We start from the raw sequence: 23,882 nt of genomic DNA, 5'->3' as shown, positions 1-23,882 counted from the left end.
CAGTTTTCTCATATTACAATCCAAATATTTGGACAAAATGACCTGGAATGGTGTAAGATTCTCTCTACAATAATGCCTGTGTGACCAGGGACAATGGGGACAGAACTAATAGCAGTGGGAGTAGGTTCGATTGATCCACTCCTGTATATGACAGTAAGTGACATATAGGTCCCACCATCCTTTTTTATTTTTGCACCCATGGGAAGGAGAACATTTGCTGCAATAGCAGGGGAAAGTGAGGGAAAGGAAGATATGAGGGTGGTCTGTTCGCGAAAAGAAGGCAGAGAACTGTAAGACTTTTAAAGTTTGATTCTAAAATGGTTAAGAAAGCAGAAATAAAAAGTTAAACCCTTACCTTGGGGAAACCTCAGCCAACCAGGCAACTGAAGCTCTGCTGGGCACAAGCAATCCCAATTCACTTCTTCAAATGCTGAGAGAAAGGGTAAGAGGGCTGTATTTCTGTGTGAATGTTCTAATTAAACAAGAGTGGACTTGAAATTTATTTTCATTGCAATCCTTCCCAATGGCATGCCTTAGGAGGTTCAACACTGGTGAGCATGACTGAGGTCTATTTCTTGATTGTCCTTCTGGCCCATGGACTGTGAGGAGAACCTCTTTTTGAACTTGCTTTGTCCTGGATTTGAGATGGGAAGGACAGAAGGGGTTGGGTGGAGAATTTTCCTCATTCTTTGAGATCCTTCTGTTTCATAGGACAATATTCAAGGTAGTGGAAAGAATAAGAGCCCTCTAGTCAAAGTTCCAGGCTTTTCCACATAATAGGGCCAGAATTTAGGAGTATTGGCATGGCCTGCTCTCCAGGGGCTAATTCCCTTGAACATCTGAAACACTCGCCTTTGCCTTCTTTCCCCTTCAATGGTGTCAGCCTTAGATTCTCACTTCAACTCTGCATGCCCTGGCTAGGGGACAGTGTCACAACTCAGGATGATCCTAGTTGGTAAACCCTTCCAATTCCCAAAGTTTTGTCCCAGGGACCCAAACTTGGAGTCAAGGATACTCTGGGAAACTAAAGCCTTCAAGAAACTCTCAGTCTCCTGGAGCCCAATTTCCATACTTAAGAAGAGGCACTCCTGCTATGGCCACAGAGGTGCCATAAAACCCATTCGTGATCACTGTCCACTCCACCCAGAGGCAAGGCACGTGGGGTTACTGGAGAGCCAGGGGTTTGGTAATGAGAAGCAGTCAGATATCTCCTGATCCCCAAATGTGTCCAGCTCTTTCAGAACACAGATTCAGCCAGGGTAGTCAAAGCACCTCATTCCCTTCAAAACACACACACACACACACACACACACACACACACACACACTCACCCTCTTGAGCACATGCTTATCCAAGAGAAACGCACATTTTTCATTTTGCAAAGAGGAAAAGCAGGACCAAGCCAATCTCCCTAGCAACAGATCAGCTCCTAGCCCTCTAGCAGGTGGCTCCCCTCCCCCTTCCCCGCCCAGCCCAGCCCTGCCCCTGTCTGTCTCAGGCTAGCTTGGGAACCTCTGCAGAGGCCTGAAAGAGGGAGGGGAGGGCAGGTTGGGGGGGAGAGATACCCAGTAGCGCGCAGATTCTAGGTGGAGACAAGAGCTCCCGCCTTTTTGTGCGGCAACTGGTATGTGCAGGATTGGTTCAGCGGGTGCTGCCGTGGTAGGAGTGGGTGGAGCCATCAAGCTTCCAGCTGGGTGCCCAGTCACAGCCTGAAGCGGCTGCAGGAGCGCACCATCACAGCTGCCAGGAGCATCCAAGAGGTGATGCCTGCCGCAGAGCTGCGGGGGCTGCTCCTCTCCCCCTATCTGCTTTCCTTACATTAGTTACTGTCTCCTAGAGACCCCCGAGCATCCTCCCGCCCTGCACTGTCCCCACCCTGTCCCTGTCCCAGTGGCAGTGGGCTCTCTTAAGCGCTCTCGGGCCCCCAGAGCGCTGCGGCCATGGGCATCAGAGGGATGCTGCGAGCCGCTGTGCTCCTGCTACTCATCAGGACATGGCTCTCAGAGGGCAACAACACCACTTCCCTCCCGGAATTCTACATCGAGCTCTCCTCGACCATGCCTGAAGTCGTCCAGAATGTCTTCAATTGGTAAGCCAGTTGCCACCAGGGCGGGCAGGGCAGCCACAGAGCAAGGCGGGCACCCTCATGCCACTTGGACAGAGTGAGTTGGAGGAGGCTTAGACCCAGGGTCAGGGAGCCCTGGCACTCAGGCCCTGCCTGCGGGTCCCCTGAGGGAAGTTGGGTGGGAGTGGAGGGGACCTGTTGAAAAAAAGTCCTGTGCTGGAACCCACCTGTTACTGTGGCGCCTGACAGAGCCCTGTATGCCCAAATTGCAGCCCCGGGGGTGGGGAGAGGATGCCCTCACCCCAGGGTCTGCCAGCCATTCCCAGGAACTAAGACCGTGGGCAGTTTTCCTCAGTCACGTATTTTGGCATTTGTGGGATTGGAGTGGAGGTGGTGGTACAGGGTGATGGGCAAGTCTCAAAGCATACGCAGTAGAGACACCTGTTTGAGTGCGCATTTTAGTCTGTTCCCTGAGGCGCATGCGTGTGTGTTCTTGCGTGTGCATGTTGAGCAGTGAGGACCTTTTCTGATGCCGCAGATAGAAATTAATGACTCAACTTCACAGGAGCACAGATAGTGCGATCGGTGGCTGTATAACCGTATAACCAGGTGGTCTAAGAGGGGTGCACTTTTGTACGTACTCCTGTGAAAACATTTGAAGATTCAGGTTTTTTTCTGTGTTTGATTTTAAGTTTGTTTGAGTCTGCAAATATCCGAAGAGATGTTAAACAGTCAACCTTTATGTGTAGATCACACAGAAATGTGTATTTGCATTGGCCAGGGAACCTGAGTGCTGGCATATGGGTAATATGCAGTCCTAAACAGGTGGGAATGCATTACTGTAATTTAGGAGTAATTTATGTGCACACTTTGGAATGATGTATAATGAAATTTTGTCATTAAAGATGATTGGAAATAATTTTAATGGCAAACCAGAAATGAACATGTCATCAAAAAAGGGGGGGTAGTTGAGCAAGGTTCCAGCAGACAGCTCTGCAATGGTCTCAACCTCAATCCAACACACACACACACACACACACACACACACACACACGCACACTGAAATGCACAGGGGTTGACATTCCCTGGTCATTGCGTCAAAGATTCTAAAAGCCATAGTGATAGCCAGAGCCTGTCCAATTCACAAGCCCCTTTTGGGGGAAAGAGACCCACTGAAGATCTAGATGAATTGGGTGAGCACATCAGAGGTTTCTGGAAAGATCGGCTCTGCGGGGCTGAGCTGGGTCTACTTATATATACTCACCCAAGACACATCTAGGCTAGAAGCACATACTTAGCCAGAGAGATGCCTGCTCCCAGAATACAAGTTGTTGTTTTTTTAGGACAGCCTTGAGCCTCAAGAATCTGAAATGTTTTGATTGGGTGAGGGTCATAAATCTTTGCTACATAAGCCAGGCTCTCTCTGTGTCATATGCCATATGCCAAGTGTTTAAAACAGGTGTACAAAAAGGTTCACATAGATGTGACAACAAAACGCCCAGCCCTAGCCCAGGTAGTGGCAATGTGAACTGGTTGGCTCAGCTCAGGAGGGCACTAAAGGTAGAAAATGACTTTCCTGAGGCAATTAGGTGTCCCTGTAAAGATTCCCACCAACCCAGAAAGCTGTATTCAGGCTGATGGTAAGGTGAGGTTTCTTAGGGGATTGAAGCAATGCTTTTATCTGAGGGTTCCCACCTGTCCCCTCCATCCCCTCTCCACATCTCCTATAGCCTTCCCCCTTTCCACCCCTAAACCTGCCTAGTAACCAGGATCCAATCTGTGTGCCCCATCCTCTGGATAAAAGCTTTGGAGGGGGAGGAGGAAAGTGCGTCACTGCTGCACTTCTGGCTGACTCACTGTAGAGAGGGAGGGGAGCAGGGAGAGACGCATACATGTATGACTGTACATGTCTGTGTGTGTGCAGGAGAAAGGAAGGCCCTGGCAAGCTGACACTTGGCGTGCTCTTTGGTGTTTGTTCTCTGAGAAGCAATGTGACATTTACTGATGACTTCTCTGTTTTAGCAAAAATTGTGCAAATGAAGCTGTGGTTAACAAGATTTTGGACAGGGTGCTGTCAGGATATGATGCCCGTCTGAGACCACATTTTGGAGGTAAGATACGTCCAGACACTAGAGTCATGTTAGGCGGAACAGCTGAGATACAACAAGCTACCCCTACTCAATAAGCTGACCAGTGACACTCCCCTAACTCAAGACTTCTGCCTCTCCCCTTCAGAGATCTGCAGTGAACACCATCCGGCCTCCAATCTCCAGGCCTTTTGCTCTACCCCTGGAGTTTCCCCCACTTCTCTGAAAGAAGCCCTATTCTTTACCTCCATACTCTTACAATTACACAGAGAAAGCCTGAAGAGCACTTTCTGCTATGGCTGGGATAGTGCTAACCCCAGAAATGGATATGCCAAACAAAACAAGTGTCATGCTTCTCAGGCTAGAATTTTCTGTCCCATCTGTGGAGAGTAACATGTTCTTCTACTTGAATATACATTCTGGGCACCCTGGACACTCACCCTATTCAGCTAGTTCAAAATTAAAGGCATGGTCTCCTCTGTGTTGTCTACGTCACCTACTCACCGGTCCTCTGTTTACTCCCTAAACCTTTAGTTCCCACCAAGCTCATTTTATTCAACACACTCCAGGCAGCATGATCTTTATAAATTCAGCCTGATCACCTCAGGAACTTTTGATGGCTTTATTTAACTGACAAATAAAATCCAAACTCTTTACTTTAGTACTCAGACCTCAAGCACAGAGATGAGAAATGAAAAATAAACATCAGTTTCTCCTTATATCTCTACATACCCCCCCCACACACACACACTTGGAAAAGGCAAATGGCCTGGGTCAGAATTTATAAGGGACAGGCAGCCCTCAGAACAGGAGTAGCATCCTCTAGCCCAAGGGACACCCAGAAAACCTAGACCAAGGACAAGCAAAAGGAACTGTGCATTAAATAGAGATTAGTCACATTTCTGCTCAAAGGAACAGAAAAGAAGCAAAAAAAAAAAAAAGAGTGAATGGCTAAGTCAGAGAAAGCATTCCACTTCCTGCAGGTGGTAGTAGACCCCCCCCATTCTAAAGTGTTAATGAATGCTAATGGTTAACATTTGTACATATGAATAGAGAAAGGTCGTCTGAATATGCAATGCCTCCACCCTAAAGGGCTTACAACTGTGGGGAATTTCCTTTGTCATAGACCTTTTCAGGGAGAGGGGTGGAAGACTGTGATTTACCTGGGGAGGCACATTGAAAACCAAGGTGGTCACCCTGGGCTAAGCTTGGAGGTGGGACACTTCACTCGTGTCTCCTTTGCTGTGTGCTCCTTCCATGAGGGCAGAATGTGCAGCCCCAGGATCCAAGGTGAGTGTGCACTGGGACTGGGAAGCAGGAATGGAGAGGGCAGAAGGCAAGCTCTTTTCAATATAAAAATTCAGGTGTCAGGGCACAGCCAGTATCCCATTTCATAACACTGGTTTTTGATCAGTTGCACCAAGCACCAGTGGGTGGGTGTCAAGGGAGTAGCTACTATGTTTTCTCTTTTCCTCATTCTCTTGTTTCTCAGTAAAGGCTGACCAACATCCATTTCAGTATACAGAAATGTTTCAAGATGCCCCAGGGCTAGGGGTAAGGAGCAGGGCAAGGACTAACCTCTGGGGATTGTCAGATGTGGCTGATTCACAATATATCCATATTTTGAGCTAATTTGCATTTGTTTACACCTGATGCCTAGCATCTTGACAAACTCCTCATGCGCTTTATGAACATGCAGACTGGGGCATATGAGAAAAGATGAGTTTCTTATTTGGCCAAACAGTAGATGAATGTAGGAGGGCTAGAAGAACACTGGACCTTCTAACATTTATACAGAAGGAGACACTATAGGCTTTGAGTCTGGGGCTGTTGTATTGTGAGGGGAAGCAATCAATGGGATATATGAGCTAGGGGATTCAAGGTTGAGGGAACCAGGACTCTCTGTAAAGTCTCCCACTAGACAGAGTCAGATTCCCCTTTGTGTCTGAAGTGAAGTAGAGTTTCAAGCCCCCCTCCCACCCAGGCACACACATACACAACCCGAATGCAGAGGTCACACCTAACTGGGTCAGGTTCAGATTATATCGTTGAGAAGAAGAGGAAGAGGATGAAGAGGAGGAGCCTGGGAAAGTTAACAAAGCTGCTTCCTTCTGGGCAAGAGAAGTGGACTTCACAGTGTTTGCCAAAGGCAGACCCCTGAGGACTTTGTCTAGCCCAGCACCTGGCATGACATAGGTGTGGAGTGAAGGAATGAATGGGACATCGTCATCATTCTTTTATTTATTTGTCTTCCTCTGGTATTCTGATGGATTATAGGGAGGAAGAAGAGGTGAGACAACACAGTTTCCCAGAGGGAGGGAAGTGGTAACCCCCTCCCACTTTTCCTGCCTTCCTGAGCCCATCAGGAGGGACAGCAATGGGATATGGGGCTGAGGCCATCACCCCAGAGAGAGCACTTAGACACCTTATCTGGAAGCTTCTTATTCCCCTTTCTTATGCTTATAGGGATGTGGGATACCTTAGCTAAGCTCTTATCTTGACCACTGCTAGCACATAAGGTGTCCCCTCTAGGTGGATAAAATATAAATAGGTCTGAGGTCCCTTTTCTCCAGGCTATATCCCTGAGCCAGGACTCATGGCTTGGTGACTGTATTTCAGCTCCCACTTGCCCCTTTAACTGGGAGCCCTTGGACATGGGTATGCTCTATAGGAGATAGGGTTGCTTGAGTGGCACTGAATGGTCTAGGACAGTGATGGCGAACCTTTTGAGCTTGGCGTGTCAGCATTTTGAAAAACCCTAACTTAACTCTGGTGCCATGTCACATATAGAAATTTTTTTATATTTGCAACCATAGTAAAACAAAGATTTATATTTTTGATATTTATTTTATATATTTAAATGCCATTTAACAAAGAAAAATCAACCAAAAAAATGAGTTCGCGTGTCACCTCTGACATGCGTGTCATAGGTTCGCCATCACTGGTCTAGGATAAGAAGTCTGACAGTGCAGTGAGGTGGTGAGGGGTTGACTGCCTGGCCTCTCTGGGGCTTGATACTTGCCTAACACAGCGTCCATCCTCTGAAGGAATGCGGGGAACCTGAAAGCCTGTAATAAAGAACTTCATGTCTAGAAACCCCTGTCACTACAGAGCACTTTTATGGGGATTATTCACAATAAACCTGAATGCTAGAGTCTGGGCTATGACCTCACACAGAGGCCCATTTACTTCTCAGCTGCCATTCATAGGCTGAATCCCAGTAGCACTTTGCATTTTGAAGAACTGAGATAGGAATAACACATTTCCCACTTAGCAACTCAGCTTCTGGGTAGTCAGCCTGCAATGAAACCAATGGGCTGAATTGCAGGTGTCATACATGTTTCCATAGCAGCAGTGTGATGTACTACACATAGAATAATGACTTAGCTGTGGGGCTTGGTGAAGGCAGCTTTGAGCCAATGAGGAAACAATGAAAATGCATTTTCCCACAATATCTTATAGTTTAGTATATATTTTCACATTCCTGATCACATTTTAATGGGCAGCACTCAGACCTAGGTCTTAAAAAGAAAGCCAGGAGGCAGAAACACACTCACACATTCAATCACACACACACACCATATTAACATACACACTCTTCAATACACTAATGAATTTACTCACACATATATACACAGTGACATACACTCAGATGCACATGCTCAGACATTCACATATGCACATGAACATAGCTAAACATCCACACACAAACATGCTCACATCCACAATCACACTCACAAATTCACTCACATACATACTTAAACATTAACACACATGAAATTATGCATTCACTCACATACACATACTCCCACATTAACACACAAACAGACTCATGTATTCACTTACACATGAGCACACTCATTCACACACACAAACATGTCCACATATTTATCAACTCTCACAAATATCCTCACACAAAAACATGCTCACTCATTAATACATATAGACATCAGCATGCACATATTGACATGCTCACAATTCACTCATACCTGCACAGTGATATACTAACTCACATGAATTTGCTCATGAACTCACTTGCACATCAGCATGGCCACACATTTACTCACATACAACCACACTCACGTAGACTCACACTCAATTACACTCACAGACATGCTCACACATTCACTCAAGTACATAAATATGCTTACGTACACACATATATATATATATATATATATATATGATGAATGTGAATATATAAGTGTGATAACGTATTACAGTTATTTCTTGCATATGAACAAGGTAACATACACAAATATTCACATATTCACACAATGAACATGCTCACTCACACAGACACATGCAATCACACACTCAAAAGTTCACTTACATCCCCAAATATTCACTCACACACATGTGGAGTCACTCATGCAAAAATGCTCATAAAAGCACACATTTATACATTCCCTCCTATATGCACTTAACATACTAACACAGACTCACACATGAACATACTCATGCATGTAAACAGACATATTGACTCAACACACAAACATACCCACATACACTCATGTAAAGACAACTTTATACACACAAACATGACCATGTATTCACTCACACATGGACATGCTGACAAATATACTAATATGTAAAAAATCTCACAGAGACAACCCCATATTCACTCCCACACAGTACACTCAATTAAATGCAATTAAATGGTCACACATTCATTCACTCAGAAATGTGCTCTTACATTCATTGCCTCTCATACCTTCACTCACACATCCACATTAATACACTCACATGAATACACTCATATTTATAAAGATGCTCACACATTCACTCCCTCAAAAACATTTAAATAATATTGAAATATTCATACATGTAAACATGCCCACATTTATTCACATATGTACATGGTCACACAGTCACTCACATACAAAGATGCTCACATACATGAAAATACAAATTCATTCATGTACAGACAAACTTGCAAATGCAAAGATGCTCATGTATTCACTTGCACATGAACACATTCATACATTCACTTCCACACACCAACATGCCTACATTATTGCATGCACTTACATGTTTAATCACATACCATGTATGCAAACACAAATATGTTCATGCATTCACACATATGAATACACGCAGATTCACTCATGCACATGGATATACTTATATACACACATTCACACACACAGATATGTTCCCAAATACACCCATGCTCACACATTTCTTTACATGTTAACAAACTCACATAACACTCACACATAGTCACACATTCACTCATTCACACACAAATATTCATTTGCACATGAACCCACTAATAGATTCACTCTCATACAACATGCCTATATACATGTATATGTGCTCACATTTACTCTCAGACCACACACTGAAGCTCACAATCATGCTTATGCATTCTCTCACACACAGGCATGCTCACATATACTTATGTACACAATGACACATTTACCTGCACATGAACACACTCACGTATTTACTCATCCCTGTGAGTATGCTCACATAAACTCATGTGCACATCTCACACATTCATTCACATAAAGACACACCTTCCCTCACACATGGACACACCCACATGCACTCATACAAATATCATACACACCAAATATCTTAGCTCTTGGTTTTGGGTTTATTGTGCCTTAGTTTTTATTAGGAAAACATTTAAGAGTGTTTCATCACCTTATTTTCTCTTTATTTTGCCCTAATTTCTTCCTTTTTAGTGTATCAGGGGCCAGGCCCTGCTCTAAGTTCTTGGTCTGCATTCACTATGAGACCAGTGCTTAAATGATCTTCATTTTACCCATGAGGAAATAAAGGCTCAGAGAGGTTAGGTAACTTATTCAAGGTCACACAGCAAGTAAATGTCAAAATGGGTTTCAAAACCAGGCAGTCTGGCTCCTGAATTCAGACTCTTACCCTTTATCTTACCCTACATGTAATATTGTCTTCCTGTATTGCAGGTGACCCTGTGCCTGTGGGAATATCTATGTATGTATCCAATATTGAACACATCTCAGAAATAACTATGGTAAGTGTGCCAGCTCCAGCTGTAAAACTGGGGACAAAGTACATGGAACAATGGGCAAAGTCATAAGCCAACTCCAGTTGTTCTGACAGGCAACATAGCTCATATGGAGAAACAGTAGGTTTTGGAAACTACAACTACTTGGAATAAAAAAATAAATCCATATGGATTCTAGACCTAAAAGATTTATGAAGTTTCTAAAAGATAATATAGGATACTGTCTTTACACCTTTATGGTAGATAAGGACTTAATAATAAAAATGACAAAACACAAACCATAAAAATAAATACTGGTAACTTCAACTATATAAAAATTATGTTTAGCCAAAACTTTTGGAACTTTTGTTTTGCAAAACAAACAAAACCAGTTTAACAAGTGTGAAAGGATAAATTAGAATGGACTAAGATATTTGCAGCACAAAGGACTGATACAAAAATATAAATAATTCATGTGGACTAATAAAAAGAATACTAAGAACCAAAAAGAAAATGATCAGAAAATTTGAACATGAACTTTACTTTTGTGAAGAAAACTAAGTAGCAAATAAAAATATGAAAATATGCTTGAATTTATTATTAATCAGTGAAATGAAAAATAAGACCACAATGAGACCCTATTACTTATCTACCAGATTTACAAAAGTCAAAAGTCAGACAATATCAATGTTGGCAAGGCAGGAGCATTAGAAACTCCCATCTGTTCTTAGAGGGGGTGTGACGTAGAACTTTCACTTTATAATTCTTATTTCATTGTGATTTTGGCATGAATGGTGTGTTCACACAATAATATACATAGTATATTCATATAAAGAAATATTATCCAATATGTAAGCAATGCAAGTGAGCAAATTTTAATTACACACAGCAACCTGAATGAATATCACAAATATAATTTTTAGTGAAATAAGAATATTATGAATTCATACAGTTTGATTCCATTTGGGAAAAAAAATCTTCAAATAGGTCCAGCTAAGCAATATGTTTCCTAGAAACACATACATAGATTAAAAAAAACTTCAACATAAAACAAGGGAATTCTTGTCATTTAAATCTAAGATTTAAATGGTTACTGCTGGGAGGTGTAGGAAATATATTCTGAAAGGGATACATCGAAACTTGAAAATTATTGATAATGTTCTATTTCTTAACCTGGATTTTAATTCCCCAGAGTTAATTTTATTATTCTTAACATTTAACATTCTACATATGTTTCATTAGTCATCAATAGTTATAATGTACTAGAGGCCCAGTGCATAAGATTCATGCACTCAGAGTGGGGGCGGGGGTCCCTTAGCCTGGCCTGTGCCCTCTCACAGTGCGGTAACCCTGTGATCGATCACCCCAAAGAGGTAGGCCCTGCCCACCCATCCGGGGCTCCTCAATGGATTGCCCCAAAGAAGTAAGCCAGAGCCAGGGGTCCTGCCTCCGTGCTGCATGGAGCTGTGGGACCCCAGGCCTCACTGCATGGAGCCACGGGACCCACCTCCATGCTGTGCATGCAGCGTCAAGCCCCTGCCGACCTGCGTGCGCACGCAGCCCCGCCCACCCATGTGCACCCACTGCGCACGCAGCCTCCTGGTGATTGCTCATTGTGGCATGAGGGCTTCACAGCATGAGTGTGTGATGACCACATAGGCTTTAATTAATAGGACTAGAGGCCTGGTGCACAAAATTTGTGCGGGAGGGGGGGGGAGTTGTCCCTCAGCCTGGCCTGCACTCTCTGCAATCTGGGACCCCTCAGGGGATGTCTAACTGTCGGTTTAGGTCCTATCCAGCAGTTGGACATCCCTCTCACAATCCAGGACCACTGGCTCCTAAACACTCACCTGCCTGCTTGCCTGATCACCCCTAACTGCTCCCCTGCTGGCCTGATCTGCAACTGCCCTCCCCTGCCAGCCTGATTGCCCCCAACTGCCCTCCCCTGCTGACCCAATCGCTCCCAACTGCCCTTCCCTGCCAGCCTGGTAGCACCCAACTTCCCTCCCCTGCAGGCCTGTTCACCCCCAACTGCCCTCGCCTGATGGCCTGTTCACCCCCAACTGCCCTTCCCTGCCATCCATCTTGTGGTGGCCATCTTGTGATGACGTGAGGCTGTCGCCCGAGGGTGTGAGGACCACCTAGGATTTTATTAGTATAGATTTCTTACACCTGCATACATACACACACTCTGAGAATGAAAAGTTGGACAACCTTGCTCACAATTGAGATTTACTTTTCTTTCCCCAGGACTGTAAGGTCACGATGTTTTTTCATCAAACCTGGAAAGATCCACGTCTAGCATACTGTGAGACCAACTTAAACTTGACTCTGGACTATCAGATGGCTGACAAGTTGTGGCTCCCCGACTGCTACTTTCTAAATAGCAAGGATACCTTAGTGCCTGACATGACTGTGGAAAATCGTATGTTTCAGCTTCACCCAGATGGAACAGTGCATTATGGCATCCGGTGAGTTTCCCAAAGGTCAGGGGAGCCTCCTGGCAGGCTTCATTATTCCCACTGAGTATCCCATGAACGCACTCTAAGGAACACACGGAGGATCCCGTTGCTCTTCAAACCTGTCTTGCACTGCCCCCTCACTCATCCTACCCAATTTTCCACAGACATCCTTAGCTGTCCTGTCTCCACACCTTGGCTTCTGCTGTTGCTTCTGTCTGGAGTGGCCCTTTCCATAAGTCCAAATCTTGGCCATCATTCAGTTGCTAACTCAAATGCCTTCTTTGTCAATAAATCCTCCTTGATTCTTTCAACTGGAAAATCAATGCTTTAGCATTATAGAATTCTGTTATTTATCTTTGTGTCATTTCTCTCCCATGCAGTGAGGGAGTCATATAAATTCTGAAGTCCATGCAGTAAGGGAGGGGGCCCGAGCTGTGCCATTGGTCATATTTGTATCATGTAGAGACCCAGAGGTATGCAGTATGGGTGTATTGTCTGTGGCTCTGCACGCACAGAATGTGTGCATGCTAGAACTCCTCATTGGTCCATATATAGCATTGCAGACAGCCACCAATGTTCTCTACACAGTGTCATCTCTTACAAACCATCACTTAGACATGAGAGAAATTTAGCTCAGAAAATTTCCCCAAGAGGTAGCTGTCAGGATTCAGCTCTATCTCTGGGTCTCTCTTTCATTAGGGTACTCCTGTTCTGTATCTTGTTTCCCTCTTATTTGTCCATCCACTGTCCCATGGAACAAGGTGCTGGAGTCAGAGAATAACAAAGCTTGCATGGAACAAGACACTGATCACACTTGTTTCATTTAAAAGGGACCTCATCTGATTAGTGCTGCATGGAGGATTCACAGAAGGGAGACACACACACACACACACACACACACACACACACACACACACACAAACACACACACACAAACACACACACAAAACCTACCCACTGTGAAAAATGGACATCATTTCAAAAGTTGAAAGGGGCTAGGCTGGGGTTAGCTGCTGGGAATGGTAGAATAAGGGCTGGAGCAGAGCCCCTCAGCTCAGATGACAGAGAGCTTTTAAAACTATCCTGTTTGCACTGGTCACTTCTCCCATTTCCCCAGCTTCTTCAAGATTCCTCCTCAGATTCCTCTCATGGACCCAACACAAGGCTACTTGAAGTCTCTGCCCAACACTTCATGGCCCACCTTATCCCTCCTACCCATTTATATCCACTGACATTTTGCTAGTTCACAGTACCCTCAAAGTCTGATACACAAAGATGAGAGCACTGTGGGGTGGGAACAGCTTCCATGGCCAAAGATGGGTCTGGGCCACTGTTTACATCCATACCTGAGGACTTCATGTGAGCACTGCACAGCAGATGTGGAGCTTTAGCTGCTTCAGTGCAGCAGTTTCCTCTTGGCAATCTTGCTGTTTCTTAAGCAAGAAAGTCCTTTTTTCTGTCTCTGCATTCAGTTTCCTCAAGGGCCCTTCTTCTTCGGACACCCTGAGGTATCCTGACATGCCACACATATATTATTCATTCAAGTCCAGCCAGATATTTTGGTTTCTTTGTCACATACAATGTCCCTCTCTCCTCCTTACACAATTGTAAGTCATCTTACCTTTAGGAAGGAAGGAAGGAAGGAAGGAAGGAAGGAAGGAAGGAAAGAAAGAAGGAAGGAAAGAAGGGAGGGAGGGAGGGAGGAAAAGAAGTAGAGGAGGAGGGAGGGTTCAGCTCTAGTGTAGGAAGTACAGGAAGGTGTTGGACAGGTCAGTCCTTGGGATACCTCTCCTTCCCCAACGTTGCAATGTTCTCAGGAGTGGCTGCTTGCCTGGGCTAGACTCACTTTTCCTTTCCTTTTGCTTTTCCTTTGCAGACTCACCACCACAGCAGCTTGTTCTATGAATCTTCAGAAATACCCTTTGGACAAGCAGATTTGCAAGCTGGAGGTGGAGAGCTGTATGTCTATCTCTCATGGACCCTTCTTCCCTACCTGTGTTTGTGGACATTGAGAAACTAAAGACAGACTTGATAGTGACAGGAATGACATATCTCCCCTATTCCCTCCCTCCCTGTCTCTGTTCTCCTCGATAGATAGATAGATAGATAGATAGATAGATAGATAGATAGATAGATAGATAGACAGACAGACATGGCATCTGGGAGAAGGTGGACTTTAGGGTGTAAATAGTCCCATGAGAAAATTTTACCCTGCTATTGGGAAATTATGCACAAGCTAGTGGGTAGGAACACATTTCTTTGCTGTGCTTTCCTTCCTGGCTAAACAACAACAACAATACACCTCCAAACTGAGAGTTCCCTTTCCAAGTACCCCCTTCCCCAATACTCAGACTCAACAAAACACAAAGGAACCCCCAAAGTGCAGGTATCAACCATCCTTTGATTCCACAGACTGTGCTAGTTTGAAATCTGCCTATCCCTGCTTTCTGAGATTGGATAACTGTTACTCTCTGTTTCTCAGATGGTTACACGGTTGAAGACATCATGTTATACTGGGAAGGTGATGAGAATGCCATCCAGGGGACTGAAAAGCTACAGATCCCTCAGTTTAACCTCCTGGGAAAAATAATAACTAGAAAAGAGGAGATTTTCTACACAGGTGGGTCTAACTACTTCCTTGTCTCCTGTCTCTTGTCTCTTTGGTACCCTGGTAAACTTCTGGGGACCTCTGCCTTGGACCTCTACACTCTGCATGGCCTCCTTTGCTATTTTTTTTCCTGATTCTGGAACCTTCCAAAAGCACCCTTCTTAAAGTCCCTGTGGCTTACTCTCTGCAAATAAGGAAATGGGTGTGGAAGCACTTGGCCAAGTTTAACACTCCACAGGTATAAAAGATTCATGCTTGTGTTGATAAAAGCAGGCCTCCTCTCAGGGCCAGCCTCTCACCCTCCATCTGTTTGCAGCTTTAAAACATGTCAAGTCTCTCCAATTTTTAAATTTCAGTTGACATGGAGGAAGGGAGAAAGGAAGAAGAAGAAAGTAGATTTGCTATGCCATACGGACACGTGCCATTGTCACTGTCCTTAAGGCAGCAAATGTGGTCTGTTCGGCAGACCACCAAGGCTGTAGTATTAGAAATTGAACTGCCCATTGATTTCCCTTCCTCCATCCTATACTTAACCCTGAAAATCCCCTTGGACCTGCCACCCTGATAACAGTATGTCTTCTTGCCAGGTTCCTATGTGCGACTAATACTGAGATTCCTGATCCAGAGGAAAATTATCAACTACCTTGTGCAGGTCTATTGGCCTACTATCATCACCACTATTGCTTCTTGGGCAACGTTTTGGATGAACTATGAATCTTCTGTAGCCAGGGTGACAATCGGTAGGTCTTTCCCTCCCTCTCTTCCAAATCCCAGAGAGGAAAAAAAGTTGAAAGTAAGGGAAAAATATAGGAACAGTGTGTGACTGCAAGGGCAAGGAAAGCATTTGTACAGGTACTCAGCCAATCCCCAGCAGAGAGACCAACAGGTGTGAAAAAAATAAGGGCTGGGATCTTCATGTGTTAGGCCCAAAGTACCAGAATTCATTATTTTCTGGATATATAAATGAATGGACAAGTCCTAAATGCAGATCAGAAATGCAATACAACAAACATTGATTAAACAACATATCAAAATGCCCTACTAAGCATCAGAGGACTTTTAAAGGAGCTGCCCTCAATGAGTATCTAGTGGAAGACCAAGACAGATGACACTGGAATCCACAGGAGGAAATGACCCAGTTTTTTGTTTGTTTGTTTGTTTGCTTGTTTTGTTTTTAGCTAAAACTTCCCCAAGAAACTATTGCATGAACTGGGTTTTCAAGACTTGTAGGAGCAGAGACACAAGACTTGCCATTTCCTAAAAGAGGAAATAAATTGATTAAAGGCACAGGGGCCCTAAAAGGGAGCTAAATCATAAAGTGCTTGGGGCAGCAGCTGGGGAAGAGTAGCAGAAAGAAAGATTGGTTTGACTTTGAAAGACCTTAAAATGTAGTTTAAGCAGTTGGAATTTCATGGCTAAGCAATGGGGAGCATCAAAGTTTTTTTTAGCAGTATCAAGGAGGGGCCTAAGAAATCAACTCCTAAGTATATCTGGCCTCACCACAAAGAAAGCAGTGTGTCTTAGATCTAGGTTTGGTTTCTCCTTCACCATCTTTGAGGCAGACTCCTTAGACTCCTTCTTTAGGAAGATATACTATACTAAAACTTTATATTTCTGTAATATTTTAGGGCTCACAAAACCTTCTAGGGATGTGATCTCATTTAGTATTGAGGAACTAAAGAAAAGCATATGGACTAGAAGCCAAAGGGTAAGGGCCAGTATAGGGTAAAATGGGACTGGAGATGTAAATCACTGTGAAATCATAGCTAGAGAATTTTTACTTGATCCTAAGAGCAATGAGAAGTCGCTGAACTATTGAAGCACGAGCTCAGTGTGAAGATGGGGAGGAGGAAAAAAAGAGGAAAGGCCCCACACTTAGAGAGCTGAAGGCCTTTTTTTGCTGAGAACCCTCCCCACCCCAGAAATTGTCTTTGTTCCCTTCCTGTACTATGAGTCCAATGGTTTGCTAAGAACTTCAGCCACCTATGCCATGTTGTTTATAGGTCTGACTTCAATGTTCATCCTGAACACCATCAATTCACACCTGCGGGAAAAACTCCCTGAATTTTCTTGTATCAAGGCCATTGACATCTATATGGTTGTATGCTTCTTCTTCGTGTTCCTGTCCTTGCTGGAATATGTCTACATCAACTATCTTTTCTACAGCCGAGTAGGAACTCGGCGCCGTCATAGGCAACACAGCAGAGCCCGAAAAATCATGGATCACTATCGCTACCAGGAGGAATCAGAGCTGCAGGTTTGACATTTTGGCTGATAATCAGCTTTTCCTGAGTACCGCTTTAGCCTAAGCTTAGCACTTGACCCTTTCACATTTCTTAGTAATTCCTTTAACACACACACACACACACACCAGATAACAAAGAAGTAGAAAAATTTATTATCACTCCTCTATAGGTTAAGACATTGTTCCAAGTCACAAGGCTTGTAAGTGGCAGAGCTAGATTTCCCCAGACCTTTGGTCTTCAAATCTAGTCCATTTAGCATGCTTCCAAGGGCAAGCAATGGAGCCAGAGCAAAAGGGAGCATAAGGAGGTCGAAAGGGAAAAAAAACAGACAACAGAGAGCTGGTTTACCCTTCCTTCCTTTGCTTTTCTGACTCCCAAAGCCATGCTGAGGCTTTTGCTACTGGTGGTACATTAATGTCTAGCACCACTCCCTCCTTCACAGGGAGCCAAATCTTAACTGCCTGAGGAGGCCTTGCCTTGTTCACCACACAGCACTCCAGAGGGAGCAGCTGCCTCAGAGTTACACAGATTTGGCAGCCACCAGGGACTTCCCTTACATGCTAACAGCCTCTTGGTCCTGTTCCTCAGCCCAGTGTGTGCCAGAGAAGCCAGGAAGAGGAGATTCTGTCAGTCGAAATGATCACAAGTGCTCCTCCCTCCCCGAAAGTGGTTATTCATGTAGGATGTGAATCTGCTGACTTTATGAGTCTATCCACTATTTCCTCAAAAGATGACCAGTTTGACATCAAAGACGAAAGTGGCTCTCCTCTCTCTAGACCAGTGCAGGCCCACTCAACAAGCCCAGAGAGCCTCGACTCTTTGACCTTCATCTCAGAGCGGGTCCCACTGGCCACCTCAGAAAGCCTCAGCTCACTGTCTTCGCTCTCGCTCCAGTCTTGGCTGGCCACTGAAGAAAGCTTGAATGATCTCTCCTCCACTTCAGAGCAGGCACTGCACAGCGGTGACACTCACTTTAATGGTTTTGAGACTGATGGCAGTGTTATTCCTACCAAAATCTACAATCCTGGTGAGGCCCATTGCCATGCTGAGACCTTCTGTGACCCAGAAGACCCTGAAGAGAGCTACAGCTTGGATGACAACCATGGCTATGGCCCCAATAGAAAGCATCTGCTCGTCCATGGCCAGGGGTGCGTGCAAGAAGCAAGCTGTGAGCCTGATAACATGCATAGATGCCGTGAGGAGTTCCTTCACTTGCCTGGTGACATCAACGTTGAACAAGACTACCTTGACCTTGAGAACCAACTACAGCATGATGCTGACACTACCTGGAGCCATAATGATGACAATTTCATGGGCTTTGATGAAGATGAGGACAGTAGTTCAGAATCTGATGATAGTTGCCCCCCAAGCCCTGGGCATTCCTGCAGGGAAAGGTTTTGTTCTGAGATCTTTGACCCTGACTACATTCCTAAGATTGATAAGTGGTGCCGGATCCTCTTCCCTCTTGCCTTTGTGGTGTTCAACATTATTTACTGGCCATACCATGGCTTTTAGTCCCATAGTGCCCCAGAGTAGCAGGGACACTGTGCTGTGCTCCTTTCACAGTTTATTTTGGTTCCATTTTGCCTTCTTTCCTTTGTTAATTTAATTTTGGTTATTTGGACAGTCAAATCAGTTCTACCTTTCTCTTTATAAACATGAGGTGGTGAGTAGTTGGTAATAACGTGTTCTGGCTGGAAGGAAAGGGATTGAGAAAGAGTTAGAGGTCAATAGCTAATTGATTTTCCGTTTCTACTGAAAGACTGCCACCTTTTCAAATATTTTTAATATCTAATAAGTACAGAAAAGCCCCTGGAAATGTTTAGAGGACAGAGAGAAGCCAGCTTGAGGGACAGAGGAAGTAGCTGAGCCCTTTGCACAAACATTTCTGGTGACTTTTCTGTCCCCCTAAAGTGTTGAATTTTCTTTTTCATTACTTTTTTTCTTATGCTTTTCCCCCCTCCTAGTGATTATGGTCCTTGCTCACCTGTTGCTTAGGGTTTTATGGGAGAAAGTCAAGCTTAGTTGGGCTAGGATGCACAGGGAAAGGGCTATCTATGGCTTGGAAGTGCAGTAGACTGGCTCTAGGAAAACTGAGGACTTTTGAAAGTGCCTTTTTTGCACTATTTTTCTGTTTTATTTTGAGTGTGTTGTTGTAGCACAAGATTGGGAGTGGAATGTAGGTGGGTAGGTAGGGGTGCTGAGTGAAATGTCAGGTGAGAGAGCATTTTTCCAGCAGGAGCTGTGAGGTGCTGAGTAATGTCAAGTTGGAGATTAACCAAATTGAACTGGCATCTTTGTCTATATTTCTCTTGTCTATGTTTCTGCTCCAGAATGCTTGACAATAGGGACTTAGTACATCTGTCTAGGTCAGATGCTGATTTGAACACTAGTCATAGAACAAATACGTGGTGAATGAAGATTAGAGTTAGAAAAGTTCTGACTTGCTACTTCACCATCTGATCTAGAATAGCAGATGAACAACTGTTGTGAATCTCTATACTAATCCTTTCTATTTGTCCAGTGTAGTGTCAATGAGCTCACTGAACCATCATATCGTCAGACCCTCACAGGAGCCCTGTGAGCTAGAGAAGGCAAAGCACATTGTCCCAATGTTCCAAGGGGGGGAAAATGGAACTTGAGAACATGCAGCCAGTAAGTGGTAAAGCCACACCACTTGCTCTTCCTTCTTGTCCACTTAACTCTCTCAATTGAGGCACTCCCTTTTTCTCCCCTCCACTTTACAAAAGGGGGTGCTCCATCAGGTTCTGCTAGGCACCACACCTCATTCTATGGTACCTGGAGCATTTCTGCAGGAAGAGGCCAGTGACCAGTGTGAACACATGGAATATGGGCACTGCCCACTCACGGGGGCTTCTAAGGGAAGTAGAAATTAGTTTGTGCTCTAATGTGCCAAACAACTCCAACTCTTTGATTGAGGCCATGGAGGAACAAGATTTGCAAAGCACTCAGCATATGGTCCTCCTTCCTTCCTAGGCAGCCTCCCTGCAATCCCTCAGTCACCTCCCCTTTTAACTGTGTTTCTGTGTTTGTTTCTGTGTATACCAGGGTGTGTGTGTGTGCGTGCATCAAGGTAGTTCTATGTGCACATACAACTATTTGAGAAGCTGTATAGCTATATGTATATCAGTGTAAATCTCTATTGGTATGTATAAGAATGTATATATAACAATGTGTGGATACATATATGTGTGTATGCACCCTTATGAAAGAGTGTGTAAACTTGTGATTTATGTATGTGTGTGCTTGTGTGTACACACATGGGTATATTCTGAGTGTAGGCCTAAGTGCACGTGTGCATACTTATGCTTGTTTATCTGATTTGAATGGGTGTGAAAGGAAATACACCTGAAAACATATGTATTTCTTGTTGGTGGCTCTTCTAGAACCAACAGAATTCCCTTGGCCTGTTCCCACATGAAGGGGGAGGTGTCTTTTTGGCCAGGCTGATTAACTGCTTCTTTCCAATTCCTGTTTCAGGGAGTGGCTTCTCTTCTTCTCCCTCCACCCATTTGTGCTATCTCCTGGATAGAAGTGAATGTAGTCCTAAAGTCTTAGGAAGTGATAATTTAGTGCCTTGAGGTAGGAATTGCTCAATTGTGGGATAAGTTGGGAGTGCAGAACATTTTGCTTTGTCCTGGAAGGACGTGTTTGGAATGCCTTAAAGATGCATTGAGAACAGAAATATGATATAAAGAACTAAAGAACTATAGAGATGGTTGTATATAGCCTTGATAACTCATCCCTTTATTTCAACCACCTTGTAAGCCTGACCTTGGAGGCAGCCCCAAGCAAGTTGGTGATGTGAGGAAATGACTCAGGGAATTGGATGCTAACAGCTGGATACAGAGAACCAAAGGTACCTGGGAGATGGCTGCAGGCATGGACTGTGGTGGTGAGTCCATTCAGGGGCAGCAGTGCTTTAGTAGCTACCCTGGGATGGTTGTTGTTGAACTTCAGCCTTGGATTTGGAACTCCCTCTTTCCACCCCCTCCAGGGAAAGAGATAATTAGAAAGGTGTGAAGGCTGACCAAGAAGAGAAGTACAATAGGTCCCAGGGACTGCCTGCCAGGATCAACCCATTTTGTCACCTCTCCTCTTCTTTTCTATAGATGCAGCATATAAATATAGCCTCCTACACATACACACCCACAGAGATCTACAGAGTCACACATACATGATACACATGTTGGGCACTCACCCTCAGCAGTATATACATATACTAGTACACACAAATAAATACACAAACACACAGCCGCACATATGTCACAAACACAATTACATGTGTTTACACTTGTATGTGCACATGCACGCGCGCGCGCACACACACACACACACACACACACACACACACAAATCTTGTAAGACAGATTAAAAACAAGAAAGTTGCCCCTGGAAAGTCTAAGATTGCTTCTTTCTTTTTGGACACCCCTCACAGAGAGATCCAGGCTGGAGGGGTAGCAATGACCCCACATATGAAGCTCCCACCATGGCTACAGGAAGACTTAAACGTTGGTTGGTTGGTTGGTTGGTTGGTTGGTTTGGATTTGGGTTTCCAAGATCCTGGAGGGCCTTTGAGCCCTATAGGAGGCAAGCAGTTCTTTAGGGTGAGGTCATACTAGTGAAAGAGACTAGATCAGCGGGGACAAAAATAGGGTTTAGGGGTCTGGCAGCAATGCACAGGAAAACTTCAAAGCACAGAAGAAGAGTAGAGAAGCCAGTTGTAAATATCTATAGATTCACATAGCTAGATATAATAGTATATCTTAAAAAGAATATATTGCCCTAATGTGCTGCAATGTGTTGAACTGTACTGCAACTCACACTGTGTGAGGCTAAGTGTCAAGGTGAGGCGGAGGTCTGGCAATGACATCTTTTCAGAAACTTGAACCTTGTGAGTTTGCCATGGACTTGGTCATTTTAGCTTGAAAATTGCCAGATCGCCCCTTGTCATGTTCAATGTGTGTTCTGTCTTCAGCATCATTGTTGAACCCTATCCTCAGCTGTCCCCAGTGGTACAGGCACACCTTCCTCCAACTGGCTGCCTATATCCCCTCCTATTTCATACCTCACACTAAATAACTCTAGAAGTGCAGAGCATCAAGTAGGGCATTCCTGGGGTTTGGCCCATGGAGCCTCTCTCAGCCCCAGCCAGAGAGTGCTTGTGGTGATAGATAATTTTGATCTTTGGCAGAGGAAAAGGTGTTGCTAAGTCTGGGATGGAGCAACCCCCACTTAATCCTCTACCAATTTCCCTTTCTTTTCCTCACATGGGCTATCATATTAACTTTCCCCCTCAAATACCCTCTCCATCACTACCATGGGAAAGACACCCTCTGTCTCTTCAAAGTGTCATTTTATTGTATTTATGTGGGACATGTTTCCTACCAAATTCTCTCCTGTTCCATCTGACACTGTGGGTTGCTTTTGCAGAACTAACAGAGGAGCTGTTGAGTCTTACTAGAGCTTGTCAAATGTATTCTTACAATCCATCTCATCTAGTTAATAGCAATGCTGCAAAGTCTTTGTATATTTAGAGCTGTGTTTTTCTGAGACTGTGGCCATTCCTTATTCTGTACATAAAAGAGCTAACTAACATTCTGAGCTATTAACTAATGAATGCATTTGCTAAGTTATCCACCAATATGGTACCCTATTGTGGTGCTGAGCATCAAAGGAAATTGTGACTTGTCCTACAAAATGCATTGTGTTCATGTTTGTTGTATAATGTCCTGTGATCAATATGAAATCTTTATTATCAGTGTTGGGTTTTCAGGGTAGGGAGGGGGGTGTTACAGTGTCATCCTCAAATACTTCAATTATGAAAAAGCCCCAGTTGGTCAGGGTCACCTTTGCTGACTCAACATGTGTGAGACTTTGCACCCACCATCTTGTTAGATTGCGTCCCTGGGGTCAGTAGTCATCAGCAGAACTGAAGGTACCCAGGTGTAGTGCAACTGACCACAGTGCCAAGGAATTATTCAGAAGCCAGTCAAGCCAATGTCATTCTGGAGGCAGATGAAATAAAGTAAAACTACACATATACGCATGTACTTCTTCAGGAGAGGTGCTGGGTCCAGGAGATGAAAACCAAGAAAGGAAGAGGACTAAGATCCACGTGCCCTGGATGGCCTGACCCACAAAAGGACGCAGAGCAGCAGAGACCCCACAAGATGACCTGGTGCCCTTTATTCTTATTAAATGTAAATTCTCGCATGAAAAATACTTGAGCAGTTCTGAATTAAAAAAAATGAAACCATAAAATTATGCTTCTGAAAATTATGATGAAATAAAGGTTTGTAAATAGCCAAAAGAAGAAAATAAATATATATATATATGATGGCAAATACGTTTATGGGTCATTGTGTTTCCTCTCTGTTGAGTTGGGAGGGAGCTTTACTTGAGCCCTGGAAACCTCT

General features: G+C 44.2%; 1 protein-coding gene across 1 annotated transcript; it reads left to right on the top strand.

Moving 5' to 3' along the window:
- The first annotated feature begins 1,678 nt into the window (after positions 1 to 1,678).
- GABRQ (gamma-aminobutyric acid (GABA) A receptor, theta) lies at positions 1,679 to 23,487 on the top strand. The gene is made up of 9 exons (XM_005872352.2): positions 1,679 to 2,089; positions 4,088 to 4,176; positions 10,086 to 10,153; positions 12,377 to 12,597; positions 14,465 to 14,547; positions 15,071 to 15,208; positions 15,784 to 15,936; positions 17,200 to 17,453; positions 18,031 to 23,487. Exons 1-9 carry the CDS (start codon positions 1,941 to 1,943, stop codon positions 18,955 to 18,957), a joined length of 2,082 nt encoding a protein of 693 aa, XP_005872414.1. The 5' UTR covers positions 1,679 to 1,940; the 3' UTR covers positions 18,958 to 23,487.
- The last annotated feature ends 395 nt before the right edge of the window (positions 23,488 to 23,882 follow it).

Source organism: Myotis brandtii, unplaced genomic scaffold, assembly GCF_000412655.1.
Source record: "Myotis brandtii unplaced genomic scaffold, ASM41265v1 scaffold376, whole genome shotgun sequence".
Lineage (NCBI taxonomy): Eukaryota > Metazoa > Chordata > Mammalia > Chiroptera > Vespertilionidae > Myotis > Myotis brandtii.
This window is presented reverse-complemented; position numbering and strand designations above follow the sequence as displayed.

What these genes read in the sequence shown, in the direction of transcription:
- GABRQ (XM_005872352.2), top strand. Translation starts at nt 1,941, where the DNA reads ATGGGCATCAGAGGGATGCTGCGAGCCGCTGTGCTCCTGCTACTCATC. An exon ending in CAAGCTGGAGGTGGAGAGCT is followed by an intron (nt 14,548 to 15,070) that starts GTATGTCTATCT and finishes TCTGTTTCTCAG; the next exon opens with ATGGTTACACGGTTGAAGAC. An exon ending in AGGAGGAATCAGAGCTGCAG is followed by an intron (nt 17,454 to 18,030) that starts GTTTGACATTTT and finishes CCTGTTCCTCAG; the next exon opens with CCCAGTGTGTGCCAGAGAAG.